The 19193-nt window shown below is 38.5% G+C and overlaps 1 protein-coding gene across 2 annotated transcripts in view; it reads right to left on the bottom strand.

Annotated features, from left to right (window-relative positions):
- The window catches only part of NELL1 (neural EGFL like 1), a 297295-nt gene that overhangs the window by 201098 nt on the left and 77004 nt on the right, over window positions 1-19193 (bottom strand). For both annotated transcript variants that reach the window (XM_066320542.1, XM_066320543.1), the window contains exons 10-11: window positions 13434-13533; window positions 4190-4318 (exon numbers count right to left, since the gene is read on the bottom strand). In XM_066320542.1, the coding sequence (XP_066176639.1) occupies window positions 4190-4318; window positions 13434-13533 (229 nt within the window). The remainder of the gene's footprint in view (window positions 1-4189; window positions 4319-13433; window positions 13534-19193) is intronic.

The following is a 19193-nucleotide window of genomic DNA, read 5'->3' as shown; positions in this document are numbered from 1 at the left end:
TGCCCAGCACAGGTGTCCATCTGTCCCATCCTGAGAAGCCAGAGCTGCAAGTGTGCACACACTGCTGCAACTGGACTGCTGGGAGTCCTGCAAGCCTTGCACTTGGCTAGCCTCATTTGCATGAGTCCCAGGATTTATCCGTGTACAGAGAGTGGTTTCCACAGGGGAAGAGGAAAACCCCGGACTAATGCCCTGGGAAACTCCTTTCTAAGTACAGTAAGCAAGAGGCTTACCCACATGCTCCCTCAGTTCAAGTATGCAAATTGTTGCTATAAAGTTCCTAGTTTTTTGCATTATCATAGGCTGATTTTTGGTGCAGGAATTTTAATATTTCTAATCGTTCTTCCCTACTGGACCCTCCCCTCAGGCCCCACCTTAACTCCTCCTCACACAGGGATGTATAAATAACCCTGTTTTAATAATAATAATATAAAATAAATAATAAATAAAATTATTTAATAAATAAATTTATAAAATTTTGATTTAAATAAATTTTTAAAAATTAAATTTAAAAATTTTAAATAATATTTAATGAATAAAATTATATAAAATAAAATAATAAATAAATATAATAAAATAAATGTAAAAAATAATAAAATAAGCTGGCCACCTGCTTATGGTCCCTTGCTACTGCCTTGTTCCAATTCACTCCAAATATGGTGTATACCTTGTTGTTTGTTGTTTTGGCATTATTAAAATTCCTTTTCAGACTATTGGATCAAGGCTGCCTCTCTCTATCAAGTTGCCATTGGGGCAGAGTCCTGAGGAAACTCAAAAGGGTGTCATCGTCCAGGCATATGTGACAAAGATAAAGGGACAGTGGTTCAGTGCCTGTGCCTAAGTATCCACAGCTGTAGGTAAATGTGAGGTTTTTATCTTCTTCTCTTCCCGTTAAAGTTAAAGGGATTAATACACGGTGGTCACAGTTTCGTGTTCGGACTCAGTGTTTATTAATTCTTGTCTATAGTACAGTCTCACAAGGTGTGAGCTCTAGCTAGCAAGAAAACAGAGTACCTCTGACTCTTTCCAAGGTCTTTTAAGCACTGACCACCCAATAACGAGACAACATCTACATTATTTATACTTTTAACCCAATAATTGACCTCCCAAGGCCCGCAATGCAGAACTTTTTCACCCAATCAGAAAAAAAACCCACCTGAAAGCAAGAAGAAGGAGATGAAGAAGAAGGACTTAGAGAATGCCTTAAATCCTCCATATTGCTCGATATATATTACTATATACTAAAACCTTAAAATCTAAGTTTCCAGGGTTCAACAGGTAAACCTCAGAACATATGATTAAGAGAAATGTTTCTACACATCTCTCTTCAAAAGACCAATGCTGTAATTACTTCTCACATACGCAAGAAAAGCAGCCAAATGTCAGAAAAGCAGAAAAAGCCCAACTTTTCTGTTTCTAAGTAAAATACATTGCTTTTATGCAACACAGAGAATCTCCACTTATCTCCTTCATTCATCACAACCTTCATTTAACTTGTTTGCTTTCAGAAACTGTCTTTCCTGAATACATCTGTTATTTCAAAAATGGAATGTGTATAGTGAGTGGTTATCTCGTATGTACATCTTGACATAAGAAGCTTCTAAGTACTTGAAAAGTAGCTGCTGAGAATGAATAGTGAAAGCCTCTCAGGTTTTTATTATTTATTTTACAAATTTGTTGATGCCAATTCTAATGATGATTCTAATAAAAGTTAGAATCTTTTTAATTCCTTTTTCCACTGTACTGCTAATGTGAATATGCAAAGGTAAAAAAGTAGACACATCAAAAAGCAGAGCAAACTCAAGCACAATACTTGAGAGATCTTACAAAATTAAAATGATGGCAAACTCCAAGCAAGATGAAAGTGTGTGAGTAAGAGCAAGCAGAAATAACACTAAAATTAGAGGTAAGGTAAAATAACACTATACATCACAATTCACATGCACAACTATTTCAAGTACATTGGAAAAGATGAGAAATTTGGAAAGCTCCAAGTTAATGATCTGGAGCACTCTAAACTAAGGTGCCACTTACCAGCAGACATCATGAGTTTGAGATAATTTAATCTCCCATCTCAAAGGAAACAGTAATCTTACATGCCTTAAGTATAAAGGCTTAGCAAAGATGAAGACAAATTCAGATCTACTGCTGAGCATGAGATCTTCCTTGCTTCCACAGGTGTTTTGCACATTTAGTATTTGTTGCTCAGGTGTTTTGCGTATTTAATTCTTACACAGAGAAATTCAAAAGAGTAAGAGAGAAAATCCACCCCTATACTGTATCGACCTCCTGCTAAACTGTACTTTCAGACACACGGCTTTGTCCTCATTTGTTCAAATCACTGCTTCACCATGCATTTGAGACTACCGTACAGCCAACTATAAAATGATTCTATTTAGCAGATTAAACACGTAGATGAGAGGAATGAAGCTGGAGAGGCAGAAAGAGAAATTTTGCAGAAAGCTGTTCTGAGGACTAAAAGGAATTTCTTCACAAAGCTGAAAGGAGTCACCTCTTGGCTAATCAATCCATCAGTCTGTGGCTCCCCTTGCTGAAAGGCCTCTCTTCTGCATTACCTCCAGAGAACTACACCCCTTCTAGCAAATATATAATTTCGTAAAATGCAGAAAGCAACACTCTCCTCCATCCCATGGTCTCAGGCAGCAAAAGCAGCTGTTTGTTCTGTTGCTTAATGTATCACACACACAAATCAGGGATTTAATTTGCCCTTCCAAAAATTTATGCAACACAGACCCAGGTATGTTGCAGTTCCGGCTAATTTCTTTTAAAAAGCTCTTTTTTGTACCATCACTACCACTAATGTAGTGCCAGTATCTCCAAAACTGCTTGGGTCAGAAAAAAAAAAAAGAGACTGTGTCTAGGTAAATAGAAATATTAAGCACGGTCATTATTTAAAACAGAAAAAAATCCCAGCTAACACGGGATTATGTATCGTAGCTAATACACAGCCTGTCTTCTGATGTCCAAGAAGTCCTTGTAGTATGGATAAAACAGTTGTTCAGGTTTTTGTACAAGAAAGTTTCTCTCTATACACACTATAGCTGTGCTGCCTACCTTTAAAAACACACGTGGGAACTGGTTTTCCAGCCACTGAAAGTGAATATAAAGGACCATTCAAATTATTGTTTGTAGAGAAATGACTAAATACCACAAGATTTAAAGCTGCTCGTTACTGAACACATTTATAAACCTGCTATTTCAAGCCATCCTGTTCACTTGCATACACTAAAAAGCCCTTCTACAAATGCAGGATCATTTAAGCCCAATCCACACATCTTTTTTTATTCTTTCATCCTTAGTCCTCGGTATTTCAATTCTTATGCTGTATTTTGACAGCTTGTCAAAAACACCATCCCCTTCCATCACCAGTACTATTGCAAAAAACAATCTAGGGAAATATTTTTTACAGAGTAGCTCAAAAACTTCCTATGATGGTCAAAAGATTGAATACTGCAGCCTGACATACAAGGGTATTTAAAAAAAAACCCAACCCACAATGCAAAGGCAGGAAGGAATGTGGTATATATTGAATCATCAATTCATTTTTCAAGAAGTACATCACAGCTATGAATAACAAGCTCTAAGAAACAAAAAACACTGAGAAACAAAAAAAAGGAGAGTAATACTCCACTGCATTCATCCCCGTGATGGCATAACACATGAACAGAACTACCTCAGCTACAATATTCTCAGAAATAGGTCTCTTATGTATCATAGGAAAACCATTTCAGTAAAGTACCTGTCCCACAGAAGTACTTCAGGAAGGACTGCAGGTCATCATTTTTATATCCCAGCCTCAGTACTCCTTCACACTTACGGTTCTTACAAATGCCCGCAGAACTCCCACTTCCTAAATCAGTGCATCATATAAAGGCTCTGCTCTCTAGAAAACATTTTAGAAGGCAGGTGCTATTGTCTGAAAAACAGTGTTTTAAAATTTGTCATGGCAGCGTGACCGTGATGTGCAAAGGCAACTGCAGCAGTGAAATATGCCTATAGACAGGGTGGTCCAGCACCACTTGTAACCTTCAATCCCTATTTATGAACACAAAAAGGGTCCCTGTGATATTCACCACTATGGAACCCAACTTTGCAATGAAATTCATTCATCTACCATTTATTTCATATTAAGTTGTTCAGAAAATGGGTCTTTGAATATTTTGTTTACCTTCACAATATGCAGAGTCCCCTTGGACAGAGAGATAGCCGTTCTTGCATTCACAAGTAGCTTTTGTGTTCCAGTTCTTGCACTCTGAATTTTCACCACACCTGTGTCCTTCTGCACAGAAGTTATGGCCTAAAATATAAGGAACATGCAACAGGATTTTAAAACATGTTTAGTTCAGATATTCAGGTATTTGCATTGACTGTATCACTCAAAAACTTTGGCATTTTACATTCCAAATCCTCTCTATAAACCTAGTTGGTGCGCATAGGCTTTTTGGATTTCTCCATCAGTTCATTCTCAGAAAAAAACACTTTCTTTGAAAAGATATTTGTATGACTAGTTTTATTCAGGAGAAGAGACAACTCCAAAGCAGGAAGCAATGACAAGTCATTAGTGTTCTACTGAACCCATGTAGCACTTAGTCTCTGACTGTCAGGAAGTGCAATGCAAACTTACATCAAAAGGACAATGAATGTAATATTAAAAAAAAAGCCTCAAAATTCTCTTACTATGCATAGCCACATGTGGTTTTAGTAGACCAAAATGAGACATTGCACAAAATTGTATCAGTAGTCAAAGCAACCTCATACACTGCCTTGTAATTCTGCCATCAAAAAGCAGCTCGATTGTTTCTAGAGTTAATAAACCATACAGTCATTTTTAGAAAGAGGATGAACTTTCCTACCTCCTTCTGTAAAGGTACAAGTGGCTAAAATTCTTTCTTTCTGATTTTCAATATTTCTTAGAGACATGTCAACATCTTTCTCTGCTTTAGTCTAAAGTGAAAGTAATCGTAACTTCATCTCTAAAGACATTCCACTGGAAGTTAAGAAATAACTCACAGAATCTGACAACAGGATTTTTTTTCCTTCCCTCCACTGATGTATGTTTCATGGATTTTCTCCATTAATATCCAAGAGTCAATTTCTATTTGCCTGAGATATATAAGGAGTCATTTTGGTAATTCCTATTTAGTCTCTACTTTCTGTCCTGGAAGCAGGAAAAGCAGAAACCCAGACATCCCATCATCTATTGCTATTCCAACCTGCACTCATCTGAATACCAGAATAGTTTCTGCCAGTTCCACCTGCTCATAAAGGAGCAAACTAAAAGTTCTAGTTCATTGATCATAAACTTACTAATATTCCCTAAAAACAGCTAAGAAAACACAACCTGGACTTCTGACATCTAAATGCCAGATTCAGGTCTCTGTTCATATCCCTTGCTTTGATATCTTATTTTAATAATTTTTTACACACATATTTCAGTTGTCTTCTAATTTAACACTCAGGTTGTGCCAGTTTAGTGCACTCCAAACTTACGTGTCTGATCATCTAATGTTGAGTTCTGAGGTAATTTTTTTAAAATGTTAACACTTGTTAGCAGCGTCAACATCCAATTCTACACTTAATAAAATTAACTAAACTGAAGTTTAACAGCTAAGGTATCTTCCTTGTGCTCAGCTGGCTCCTTATTGCATTGTAATCCAGCTTGAGAAAAAGAACCAATTCCCTTACTGAAAACTTCAGTTTTCCCTTCTAGTCTTTGCTCATTTCACAGTCTGGTAAAAACAACTCAAGTGCTCCAGATCCAGCCTCGTCAAGCCCCAGGTACATTTTAGGCTGGTAAAACAGGGTGCCAATACACTGCCTTTAGCCATTTATGCAATCACAGTATTTGACTTCTCTTTTTTGCCTTTATAACCATAATTGAAACTGAACACTGGAACCCATCTCCTCAAACTTATCCATTCAGAATCTAATTTATGCTCCCCACGTAGGATTACTGTTCTACTGGCATTCCAGATAACATCCAAGAGACAATAAGTTTTATAATATTTTCTTTGTCACTGTTTACCCTAAGACTATGAGATCCTAGTCTGTTTCCTGCTTCTTCAGAATAGTAATTTCCTTTGAGCTCATATACAGTATGAGCTTGATTTGATTACTGTTGGGTCAGAACCTCTGTAACATATCAGTGTATTAAGTCACGCAGTATGAAAATATCCCGTGGATTGTTACTCAGTCTCAGGGTATTTATATTTAGTTCTATTTCCCTCAAACATGTAAAAAATATTTCATCTTTCTCAGCACGTCTTAATTACAAGAGTGCTAGTACAACTTTCTGCAACAAAATTCTGTGTTTCTAGGCTCTTTTTATCCCAGTGAGTCAACAGCTTACCTTATGATCAGCTCGTGGCAAATTTAAGACTTAGAATTAGGCAAATGGATGACTTCTCAAGAGTTAACTCTCATCACAAGTCCCAGGTCCTAGACCAACCACTCTAACACCACTTTTTTGCAAGCACAAGCCAGTGATTTTCAATATCACTTCACAGCCCTGTGAATCCTTCATTGTTTATTTTCCACCTCTGAAATCTCTCTGCAGATATGATGGCTACCCTACCTAATCCATTTTTTGCCACTAGAGCTGTCAGCTGTTTTTTAAAAATTCTCTGGAAAAACCTGCACTGCTTTTGCTCCCTTTATCATCTCAAATATGAACAGTTGCCATCCAGAATCGGGTTTTAAATCTTGAAGGCTATTAAAAGAGCCTTAAATAAAAAAAATTATTATTTTAATATATACTTTAAATAATAATTAAAATATTTTAATGATTGATTTCAATGTTTATTTTCTTAAATTAAACTTTTAAACTAACTCCATTTCTGTAACTTGAGAAAATAAAGGCTCTAGAGGACGTCATTTTTCTCCTGCCATTAGGAATACACAATCACAGAGCATCTACTACATGTCTAGATTGTCTTGGCATTTATTATTACAAATGACCTGTGAAACGCTGTTTCCTACCTGTTGAAACTGCCCTAGAAGTGACTCCACTTTACTTTCCCACAGCATTTCAGCAAACTTGTTCAATACCTCTGTAAGTGGATAGTGGAAGCCATTCCTGTTAAGAGCACACATGGTGCTACAACATTATATGTTACCAAGCTTTTACAGAACAACTGTAATTTAAGGTTAACCAGCAGGAAAAAAAGTACTTGACAGAACAGAAGAGCAAGGGTTCACTGTGCCTCTGTGAGGAAAAGCACATCAATACTTGGATCAGAGGTTTTTCCAGAGGTACTTTTTTTCTTCTCTTTTTTATTTTTTTTTTCTTCTTTTTGAGCAACAATGCAAAATAAGCACTTCAAAACAGCCAAAAGATGCGTATCAAGGAAGTGTGGTTCATGGATTTGTTAGACATTTGTCTCCATTCTTCCCAGCTGCAGTTTTGGATGCAAATATCTGATTTTTATTAATTCTTTGGTGTGAAATGGATCACAGGATTCCTTAAAGACACCTACAAGGATGCCAAAAGCACCTGCTGATACTGCAGGGGGATCTCTAAATCTCAGATGGGTGGGAGATAGTAGAGAGCATGTACCCCCATGGGCCAGCCAAAATAACAACTCATTCAGAATATTCAGCAAAGCCTTATCTGAGACAGTCAGATAAAAGCCTCTCTAAATATAAGAACAGCTGAAAATGGAATCATCACATCTCAGCAAGCAGGGAACTGGAGAGGATTTAACAAAACCACAAAAAATCTTAAACAATTCTGATAATCTTAACTAATTTCAGGCTGGCACAAACGACAAGGCAAGTATGAATTAAAATTACGGATGAATGCATTCAGAACAGATGCCAGAAACCATTTTCCCTGCGCATACACACACAATCATAAATGTGCACAACAGTCCTTCAAAGTCATTCAAAACCCGATTAGATACTCCCAGGGGAATTAAATATTGAAGAGTGGTGTTTGGATTTTAGATGGGCCTGGTGACCTCTGTTTATTCCCCAAACATTTCTGATAACATTACTCTCCTCCTTTTTCAAAGCTGCTGAAATCTTTTTTGCTCCATCTTTTTCTTAAGAAATACAGGTTCCTTTCTACTCCTTCATTCTGACTATAGAATGACCATTAATAAATGTACTAAGACAATGAGGAAAAGAACCAGACACATGCTAAGCAGCCATAAAACTAGCACTGCTGCAGCATCAGGAACTGCACAAGTGGCTAGGCCTTAGTGGCCCCAAGTCAGATATCTCCAATTAAAAACATATTCCATTTTGGGACACCTGAATATTACTTTTATTTTTCCAGGCAGCATCTTCAAGGGTGTGGTTCCCATAACCTGCTTTTGCAGAACAGCACACTAAGCTGCTCTGTGCTGTCATCCAGTTTCTTACATACCTAACATACTTGGCAATTTGGCTTAATTATTGATTGTAAAATGCAAGAACTCATTCAAGACTACAGCTGTAATCGATACATTTTAGATCCTCATCTCTTCCTGCTTTTTTGACAGCCAAAACTAACGCCCCTTTCCTTGTTCCTGAGGGTTTTCCTGTAACTTCTGTATTGTTCCCTACACTTCTTACAATAGCCTTTTAGCTGTTCACATCAAAAACTGTAAACTCCCTGTTGTCTTGCTGTTCAAGATATCCTTCATTTCACTGTTTCACATTTAGAGATTTCTTAATAGAAAAACAAAAACTGTTATCATGCCTCTGTTAAAAAGCACCAGCAAGGTTCAAAAACCCAAGGTATTCTCGACCTCAAAATCTTTTCTACTGTTAGGATTTAACCCCACACTTACAATATAAATACGTAAGGTCAATCTGAGGGAGAAATCATAGGAGTGTTAAAATATGCCTTACCATTTATGCCTTTCCATGATCTGAATCAGTTTTTGATGAGTCATGTGCAAAGCAGCACTTTGAACAGCAGCTTTTACACCTTAAGAGACTGTGGTCTGGCATAAAACAGTAACTTCATACATTCTTTCAAGCTGCTTTATGAATGCAGAGCTTATTACACAGTGCTTATCTGTGTACAATAGAATAATGGTAACTACACCAGCTAACAAGCTTAAAAAGATTTCTTCTTTTTTTTCAGATGGAAAGCTCACCTAAATCCTAAGTAACGCTACAACTATGCTCAGAAATAAATTCATATTTATCAACTGCCATTAAATCTTAATAAATCTAAAACCTTGAAATAACTCCTACCTCACAGCAATGAATAGGAAAAATTCAATTTCTGAAGAGTCAAATCTCAGTTTCACAGCCAGGCCAGGAAGAGATGAGAAACATGCACAAGTGAGGAGCCTTCTCACCCTCTAACTGAAAGACTCAAATACTTTCCCAAAACAAAACTAAGCAACACAAAGAAGGGTGGCAGATTTAAGATTTAAATGGTGCTCCCTGCTGTAAAAATGTACGTTTCTTCTCATCAGTGAGATCCTTCCTTTCCTCCTAACCAGTGTCAGCAGGCAATCTAAATCCATCAGTCCCACCATATTATTGGAGGACAGCAAATAATTATTTTCTCCAGAACACTACTTCATTGTTTCATCACGCTCTCTCTTTCAAGAAGAGCACATCTGAAGTTGCTATGGCTGTTAAGGCTGTTTTTACATATTTAAAATTGTGAGCATAACAACATAAAAATTCTCTCATGAAATTTTATTTGAATCACTCATGCAAAAGGGAAAAAAAATCCACTCTTTCAAAATTATACACTGTCTTTGGCAAGGAGAAAAACAGCTAAAGGGAACAATAAAACACTTTCATGACACTATTTTTTTGTATTAGGTTTGTCCCTGGGCTATAAAAAATGTAGCAGGCACGCTGTAAGAAAAAATGAGTGATTCCCAAAAGTAGTAAAAAAATGTATTTTGTGGCACAATTCCTTGGGGAGCTTGAAAATTAATTAAATTTTCTGTGAGCCTAAAAGACACTTTAATAACACCACGTTGTCCTGCTGGAAAGTATAAAGTGACCACATAGTTTAGGCAGATATTTATATTAAACTATGGAAATTAAAGGAAAAAAACTGGATATACTCTACATAACAGTCAAGGATAGATCCCATGTACAGATGTGGTGAGGTCCATTTATGCATTCAGTACATGAAACCACAAAAATAAACTGTCATTTTCAAGCAGAGCTCTTCCATACCACTCTCACCTTGCTGTGCACCTCATACAAGCACTGCCCTGAAATCTAGAAATTGCCTCTTAGCAATATATTATTACCTTCTGCTATACTATAAACTCATGTAGCAAGCCTGAAGAAGAGCAGGCATTATTCCCTGTCTTTATTTTTACAAAAAATAACGGCTATCTAGGAAGCCACCAGCTCTGTCCATAACAGTGTTCAAACTCTGTTCTTTGCTGACTCACAACTTCCACCTCCACAAACACCACAGATTTATGATTTTACCCTGCACAACCTGTGGCACTCATCTATAACTGTGGTAAGGACTACAGAGATTGCTGAGGAGGGCACAGCTTCATACCACAGCATCATGGAGATTTTGCATTTCTCTGTGGGTTTCTTTCCTTCTGTTGATCCCCTCATATTTATCCTCTCATTAAACAGAAATTCCTTTGCTGCAGCTAGAAAACCACGAGATGCAAACCTGTCAACCCTTGCCCAATTCAGCAAATATATTCTGTACTTCTACAGAACATGAAATTTAATAGAAGTCTTATGATTCCACAACTACAAACACTATAAAAACAACATGAACCGCTACAAAGTAGCAGAACCTAGCAGCCACTAATGTGCACCGATAAACTTAACACAAAACTAATATTCTTATTTCACATTGCTAGTAAATGCTTGTTAAATATTCTTTTGAATAACTCAAGGCTTAGCTAAGGGCTAATGCAACAAATTACCTGCATCATCATACATATATTGTGAAATTTGCTTATGATGTGAGAGTGATCCATGCGGCCTTCCAACAAATAATTTTGCTTATTCAGGACAGCAGTTATTATGTCTTCCTTACTACTTTGGCCAGGACAAAAGGAAGCTGAATATAGTCTCTGAAAGAAGTCAGTTTTGCAAACAAGAGAAGCCACCTATCCTTTCCCAGTAAAGGATATGTTGGCAGAGGATAGGATCAGAAACTGTGGCCTGTTTGCCATATCAGAGAGCACCTGTTTGCTTGACAAAACCCATACCAAATATGGAATTCTTAATAAATATCCATTTTTAACAACAGCCCATGATAAAATTACATACTACCACTTTGGGTTGCATGCAATTGAAGCAAAAGTGTAATGCAGCATATATTCTACTTCAAGATATAAAATGCAACTTAGGAGTGCTAAATTCAATTTATGCCTTTGTAAAGTTGACAAAATTGATCTTATCTTCAGGCATCATTTTCAAAAGAATTTTAAAAAGCCATAATGAAACACAAAAAGAGGAGGTACTGCTTTAGCAGTCAGCTAAAGCAGAACTGAAGTGAAAGTTTAATGTGTCAAATTGAAAGCATCATGTACCAGAATTCCTAGGAAGGGAAAACACAATTCCTCCCCTTCCTTCTAGGGATCATCACATAAATATACATGTTCATCTTATATTATAAATAATGAAACCAGTTGGGGGATGAATATCTGAAAAGAGTACCTATCACTAACAATAATATGGAAGTGAATAATTATGGAACTTATCTTCCATCAGCTTTGAAGCTTTCCTATTTCTAATCCTTTTAAGTAATTTTTTTTTTCAGTACTGCACTACATCAAACTGGGCCATCTGTTAGGAAGTATCATTAAGACATTGAGCCCTCTGAGGTTCAGAGAAGCAACATTTACTGCTTGCTTAAATAGTTGCAGATGCTTCTAGAAACTACTAAAAAAATTAATGTGTATATTCTCAGACCATGACCCTACAGGGAGTCTCAAACATGCTGGTCCCTGCAACCACATGCATGTGTTTTTAAGTTCAAGGCCTAAGTAAATATTTAACCATGTAGATTTACTAATTAATATTTACTGGCACAGGGAGAGATTCGGAGCCCCTCCATCGCCATCTGCAATGGCACTGGAGGAATTTATACACAGGCAAGAGAAATATTCCAGCAGACCTCAATAACCACCTAAGCCTGCAAATGCCTAATGCTCATTTGGCACACCACTTGCTTGAATGTCTGAGGTGCATCTAAAGGCTGTCATCTGAGTCCTGAGAGCCCAGGCTCCCCTGAGACTGAGCACCAGCAACTGTCTAGTCCCCACTCCTCCCAGAATGTTCTTCATGACATCTCAGATGGCAGAATGGAAAGGTGGAAGAAAAATTTCTGCTTTCCTCAAACTAAGAAATTTCATTTCCCAGCTACCATGATTGCAGAGACAAGTTCAAAAATATGATCCAAACAAATCTAGGGCTGGGAAAGCAGAGGAAAACCAACACCCAAAAATAGACAAAACCTCATTAAAGCCATCATTCCTACAATCTGAGGGACCAGATACATGACTTTGAACAGAGGATACTGAAATTACCTCTGAGTTCCCACCCTGTATGAAGAAACACCCCAGTGCAGAAGCTTGCTTTCAGGTCTGCACCACACTGTGCCACACCACACCAAAGCACTGGCTCAGGTGCACAGGTAAAACCTTTGCTGCTTATCAGCCCTGCCACTCCACCCCTCCAGACCAATTCAGCTCTTTTGCTGAGACTCAGCAACGAGAGAGAGATGAGGAGCAGAGGTACAACACATGGGGAAATTACTATTCACCCAGCAATTAGAACATTTCTTAAAGAAGAAAGCTTGTTCAAGTTTCTTAATGTTGTGATGCCTGCACGCTCCTCATTTAAGGAGATTTCCTCAATTCAGATTTTAGTTATTGCCTGTTTGAGCCTACAACCAGGACTCACAGGGCTGAAAGGAAGAGGAAACCTGCCTCTCAGCATCCTCTGGAAGGAGGAAAAATGAGGTTCTGGGTTCTAGTGTCAATTTTCTAAATTTTTGTTTGACATTAGTACTATTTTAATGTCCAGCTTAATTCATAAATTAGTCCTGAGAGTGCTCAGATCTAAATCAACCTCCAAATATCCATCAAACTACAATCTTAATGCTATTTTTGTGATTTTAAAACAGAGATGTGAAAAAAAACACTTTCAAAATCCTGCAGTTGCAAGTGCCAAGTTTTAAGCAACAAAATGCATTTCTTTTTCAAATACAATACATTCCTTTCAACAGGAAATTTTAGGAGATATTGGTTCCTTTCTCCCACAGCTCTTCTTTTTCTCCCTCCTCCTGCCTAATTCAGAGCAATTACAACTTTTTATCTGGTAAGTCGCCTAACCAAAGAAGTATCACAGACTGGTTTTAGAATCATGCTTAGAGAGGTACTTAATATCTCATTAAAAAGGAATTGTTCCTGTCAATGTATCCCCCTCTAGAACCAACAATTTACACTCCTTCCAGGCTGGCTTACCTCTACAAACACTGCAGCACTGGTTCTCTGGGAGAACGTGATCTTCCTCTGAGCAGTTCAGTGGTGGGCAAGTCTCTGTTACTTTTACCAAAACTCCATTCTGAAAATAAACAACATTTTAAAAAATAATTACATTGGTGAGAACACATGAAGTGGCAAGGATCACATACTTTTCCATCCAGAGCACTAGCAATCTCCAGTAACAACACTGGTAAACTAGCAAGAAGCAAGTTAAAATTCATTTGTTCCACCATAACATCAAATCTACAGTAACCTGCTGTGCATTTTTCTGCCCAGCATAATAAAAATAATTAAAAAACAAGGCACTTGAGCTTAAAACTCTATTCTGGTTTTACCAAATATGTAGTCTCAAAGTATCCTTTCCGAGTATTTGAAGGAATTAAAGAATTTCATTCCAGGTTAAAGACAGTCTTCCTGCTTTCTGCAATTCTGAGCTTTATTCCTCTTATTTCACACTCCACATACTTCAGTGATAAGTTATTCAACTCCAATATACACAGCAAGACCAGTATTTTCAAGGGTTGTTCTGCCATGTCCAATTGCAGGAGTCTGTTCTTTAGAAAAAAAGATCACCTTATTTCCAAAGTCAGGTCCTTCAGAGAAGAAAGCTCATCTTGAGATATCCCTACAGAAACTGCTGTGTAAAATCAAGCTAAGGATGTTTCTATGATTTTGATTTCTAAATTTAGAGTAAGACTCTGATAGGAGGTCTAGATACTGGTAGAAACTTTCTATAACCATAGACAAAGAGTCTTCACAGGGAGATTTTTGTACCAATTTTACTCCGCCTTATTCCCATGCAGCAGATCAGCCTCATTCTCTCCAGACCAAACAGCTCTCCAGCATTTCAGTTTGTTGTTTCCTAAAATCTTGTCCCAAAATAGTCTCCTCTTTCTCCTTATCTTGTTCAGCACCCCTTCTGCAGCTATGCCTCCACTGAGAACTGGCAAGTGGAGCAGAAATTAACAACTAGGATTTTTGCTCAGCAGGAACTACAGTAACTACCCCACAGGACTGTCCACACCTGAGTAATCTCATTTTCCAAGCTATGAAACTCCACTAAGAAAGCAGACAGCCTGCTATGTTGCCAAAACACCTCTTTAGCATCTGTCTAGTCCCCACTCCTCCCAGAATATTTCTCATGACATCTCAGATGGCAGAATGGAAAGGTGGAAGAAAAATTTCTGCTTTCCTCAAACTAAGAAATTTCATTTCCCAGCCATCATGATTGCAGAGACAAGTTCAAAAATATGATCCAAACAAATCTAGGGCTGGGAAAGCAGAGGAAAATCAACACCCAAAAATAGACAAAACCTCATTAAAGCCATCATTCTTACAATCTGAGGGACCAGATACATGACTTTGAACAGAGGATACTGAAATTACCTCTGAGTTCCCACCCTGTATGAAGAAACACTCCAGTGCAGAAGCTTGCTTTCAGGTCTACAGCACACTGTGCCACACCACACCAAAGCACTGGCTCAGGTGCACAGGTAAAACCTTTGCTGCTCATCAGCCCTGCCACTCCACCCCTCCAGACCAATTCAGTTCTGTCCCTCCAGGCTCCAGAAGGAGCTCTCACAGTGATGCCTTAGGTTTTGGCTTTCATGTATTTCACATTCTGTGCTGCCCAGGGGTGCAGTTCTGAGCCTCATATCAAGTGTCACTCAGTTGTCCTCACAGAGCAGAGACACAAAACAAATCCTTTTCCTGCTGAAGACCAAGGACAACTTTCAGGCCCAAAAGCACAAACAAGGGTGGGCTGGAGGGAGGAACAAGAAGGATGAAACCTCACAACCTGAAGCTGGAATTGGACAATTAAACCCCAATATGCAAATGGACCAAAACTTATAAAAACCTAAGATCTCATAACCTGTCAGCCATTTTGTGACCATTTTGGGTCCACCTTGTGTGTAGCCCTGGTCAGGTTCCTGTCCCACCCAAGGTGTACTCTAAAGGCCTTTCAATAAATACCTGCTTTATTCTCGGGCTCTGTCCAGTCTCTGTTTCAGGTCAGCTTTCCCAAGGCATCAACAACATCGAGCTATAGACTTGCTCCCTATAGACTTAGGAAATGCCTGCTGAGCCTACAAGGCACAAATGATGTGCCCCAGGTACCCAGCAGCTTGCAGGACTTAGAGATGAGAAGTGCAGCCAACTCAGGGAAAGCAAATCTGACCATTCTGTAATCCCTGCCCATCACTGCCCTTGACACTACAAATCCTAAAGTTAAGCAGGGCAAGTTGCCTTTACTGGCAAGTTGCATCAGTTGCTGCTGAGAAAATTAATGCTAAAAAAAAACCCCAAACCCACAGGCATCTGCTTTTCTTATCTTTTAGAAGGAAAAGCAGCCCCCTACAGCAGCAGCACAGAGGGCACACATCATCAGAGCAAGGGCCCACCAGAGCAGTGATGTTAATGCAGGCGTTAGGTCTCCTCCTGATCTCACTTCCATAACGGAAAGGGAGGAATCCCCCACGGCTCTCTGTGCAGCTGCAGGATCAAAGGTGATAAAAGAAGCAGACACTGAGCTATCACTCGCTATCACATTATCAAACAACCAGCTAGAAAAGCTCTGGCTGTAACTCATTGCCTATTTAAGCTCAGACAGGACAATTACAGCAGAAAGAGTAAAGTGTGTCAGCGTAAGGACAAAAAGCGTTGACTGACAATAAATCTGGTCAGAAAAATATAGCAAGAAATGGTATGAAAGTCAAATGAGTGTCAGAATGAGTTAAAAAACTAAAGAAAAAATTTTTTCCAAGCTCGCTGCTTCTTTAGTGACTCACAGGGAGATTAAAGAACACAAATTGAGAATTCCATTAATTTAACCACAGTAAGATTTTATTTCCTTAAGTTTTCCATTTTCTGCAGAATTTGCATCTTGGGAAAACAAATTAAACTTATTTGTAATTAAGTTTTAAAGCAATTAAAACATTTCCATGTTGAGTATTCTTTGGGTTAAAATCAATTTGTTATAAACTAGTACAGATCCAATTATAAGAATTATCATCACCAGATTTCAGATTTCATCCACTGAGATAAGTAAGAAGAGTTCACACTTCAGAATTATTGCTTCAGGCAGCCTTAGAAAAATTACTCCTTTTTATATTCAATTCACGTATGTAGTAGTCATAGAATGTGAACAGAAATAGATGTCAAAAGGACTTTTTTTCTGGAATAAATATATCAAGCTTCAGTTGTGACATACAATCCACAAAGAATGAGATCTGGAGTCAAAAACTTACAATAAGATAATTAAATTTCTTGTAATTATCAAGGTAAGTACATTTAAAAAAAGGATTGGATGTAAGCCTAATCAGTGACATGCAGTGAAAATCCAAACAACACGCAGCTCACCTCACATGATTGGCTTTGAAAATTAACAGCAAGATTTCAGATAAGGCTCTTTTGGTGGGGGGTTTCTTTTCATGTCTGAATTTATCCATGGTCTGGTTCCAGACAAGACAGAGTTGATCTCTGCAGTAACCAGGAGGGGCATGGCCAGGACAGGAGGTTATTCTACACCACCTCCCTCTGAGGTGGAACTGGTGGGGTCCAGAGGGAGCAGTCGGGAAACTGTTGCTCCCTGTGAATCTATCACCTCTTCCCTGTACCCTTTGTCATTAGTATTGTTGCTGTTACTGTTTATTTTCTTATATCTTTGCTGATTCCAGTTAATTGTTCCTATCTCAACCCGTGATCTTTATCTTTTGTGCCTCCATCCCACCCAAGGGAAGTGAGAGACCTGGTTTCAGTGAGAACACCACATCTGGGAATATCATTCCTAAACCACAACCAGCTGGTATTGATCGCTCCCTCAGGACACAGTTTCAAACAGCAGCCTTAGTCGTCACTCTTAAGAAGTAGATCATTCCTTACCTTTACTAAAAACTTCTCAGTGAACCTTCCTGAAAGCTGTGGGCCCTGTCCATCTCATATGGCACCCTGCGACTGCCTGCTCCCAGCATTAATGAACAGGCATTTATTTTTGTACCCTTTGCTGTCAAGCTTGTCATCTGTTTATGAACAGGCATCATGTCATTCACAGGCAGCTGATCAACTGTAAATTCCCACTCCAACAAAAGTTATAAAAATCCTTCCATTGACATTCAGTGGCCCACACCACCCTACTGGTGGAACCCCCCAAAAAAAATCCCTAAACAAACCAACAAACAAAAAAAATCAAACACTTATTGAATGCAGAAAGGTGCAGTTATCAAAAGCTCAAACACTTGCATTTTCTGGCCTCCCCAGCACAAGAGAGAGATGGAACAGCTGGGGAGAGATCAGCCATGGACCACAAAGATAAATAACAGACTGGGGCATCTCTGCCAGGAGGAAAGGCTGAGAGAGCTGGGTCTGTTTAGCCTGGAGAGGAGAAGGCTCAGAGGGGACCCTACAGACACACAGAAATGCCCAAAGGGAAGGTGCCAAGAGGATGGAGCCAGGCTCCCCTCAGCAGTGCCCAGTGACAGGACAGGGGCCCTTGGGCACAAACTGAAGCACAGCAGGGCCCATCTGACACCAGGGAACACTCCTGCAGTGTGAGGCTGCCCAGGGAGGCTGTGGAGTCTCCATCCTCAAAGATACTCAAAAGCCACGTGGACGTGGTCCTGGGCAACTGGTTCCAGCAGGATACCCCAAGCAGGATAGATGTACAAGATCACCTCCAGAGGCCCCTCCCAATCTAAACTGCCCTGTGATTATCAGAAATACCTGTGTGCTCGTTTTGTCATTGTACATTCATCTAAAGAGTGTTTGCGGGCAGGATTCCAGCTGGGAATGGTTGTTCATGAACAACATCTGTGCTTATGGTTAAGAGGATGTGCATAATAAATATTTTTAGTCTGGATTAGTTTTGAAAATTTAAAAAAAACAGGTCTCTAAGCCTGATAAAAAAAAAAATCTTTGATCTAGCTGGATCCATCAGTAGTAGTATTATTTTTTTTTCAGATGGAAAAACAATAAAAATTAAAAGCCTCTTAAGTTTGGATCAGTACCAATGCAAAGAACAAGGAATCTATCTTCAAATAAAAACTGAAATGTGAAATTTCAACTTAATCATTTTGACATTACCCCACTTACAAAAATATCCTCCTTTACATACAGAAAGATTTTTAAGTCATCTTTATCAACACTATTATATTGACAGTAGAAGTGTACCCTCCACTGTACTCCTTCATGGATCAGCAGCCTTTGAAACTTGGTATCAGTTTTTCTTGTCTGGAAAATTAAACCAGATTAAATTTTGTATGACAATAACCCCTCCTTTATTCATGTAACACCTTGTCCACACAGGACAGAAAACAACGGCAAAGCCACAGAGTGAGCATTCCCAACTGAGGCAGTAGACAAGTAGGTCAGATTTAGGAGGTCATGCTGAAGACATATCGAATGAACCTCCTGCACAGAGACACAGCACCCCACAGAAACAGATGCAAGCATCCTCTTAAAAACCTCACCCCAGGCCAGTGAGGTTTAATGTCCTGTTGAAGCATCGTTGTGGAAAGAACTTTAGTTTTTTATGGTTTTTCTGAAGGCATGCAGCAAGCATTTTTTATGGTGTCACATTCACAGATGCCATTTTGAATATTTATCAATACTGTCAATTAAGATGCAAATATCAACTGCAATGTTACTGTAATTAACACTGCCATAACATTTTCCTTTTAACAATAAGCAAAATACAAAAGCTGTTTTCATTATTTTACTCATTGCTAACGACAGATATTTGAT

The sequence above is a fragment of the Sylvia atricapilla genome, chromosome 6 (assembly GCF_009819655.1).
Source record: "Sylvia atricapilla isolate bSylAtr1 chromosome 6, bSylAtr1.pri, whole genome shotgun sequence".
NCBI classification, from domain to species: domain Eukaryota; kingdom Metazoa; phylum Chordata; class Aves; order Passeriformes; family Sylviidae; genus Sylvia; species Sylvia atricapilla.
This window is presented reverse-complemented; position numbering and strand designations above follow the sequence as displayed.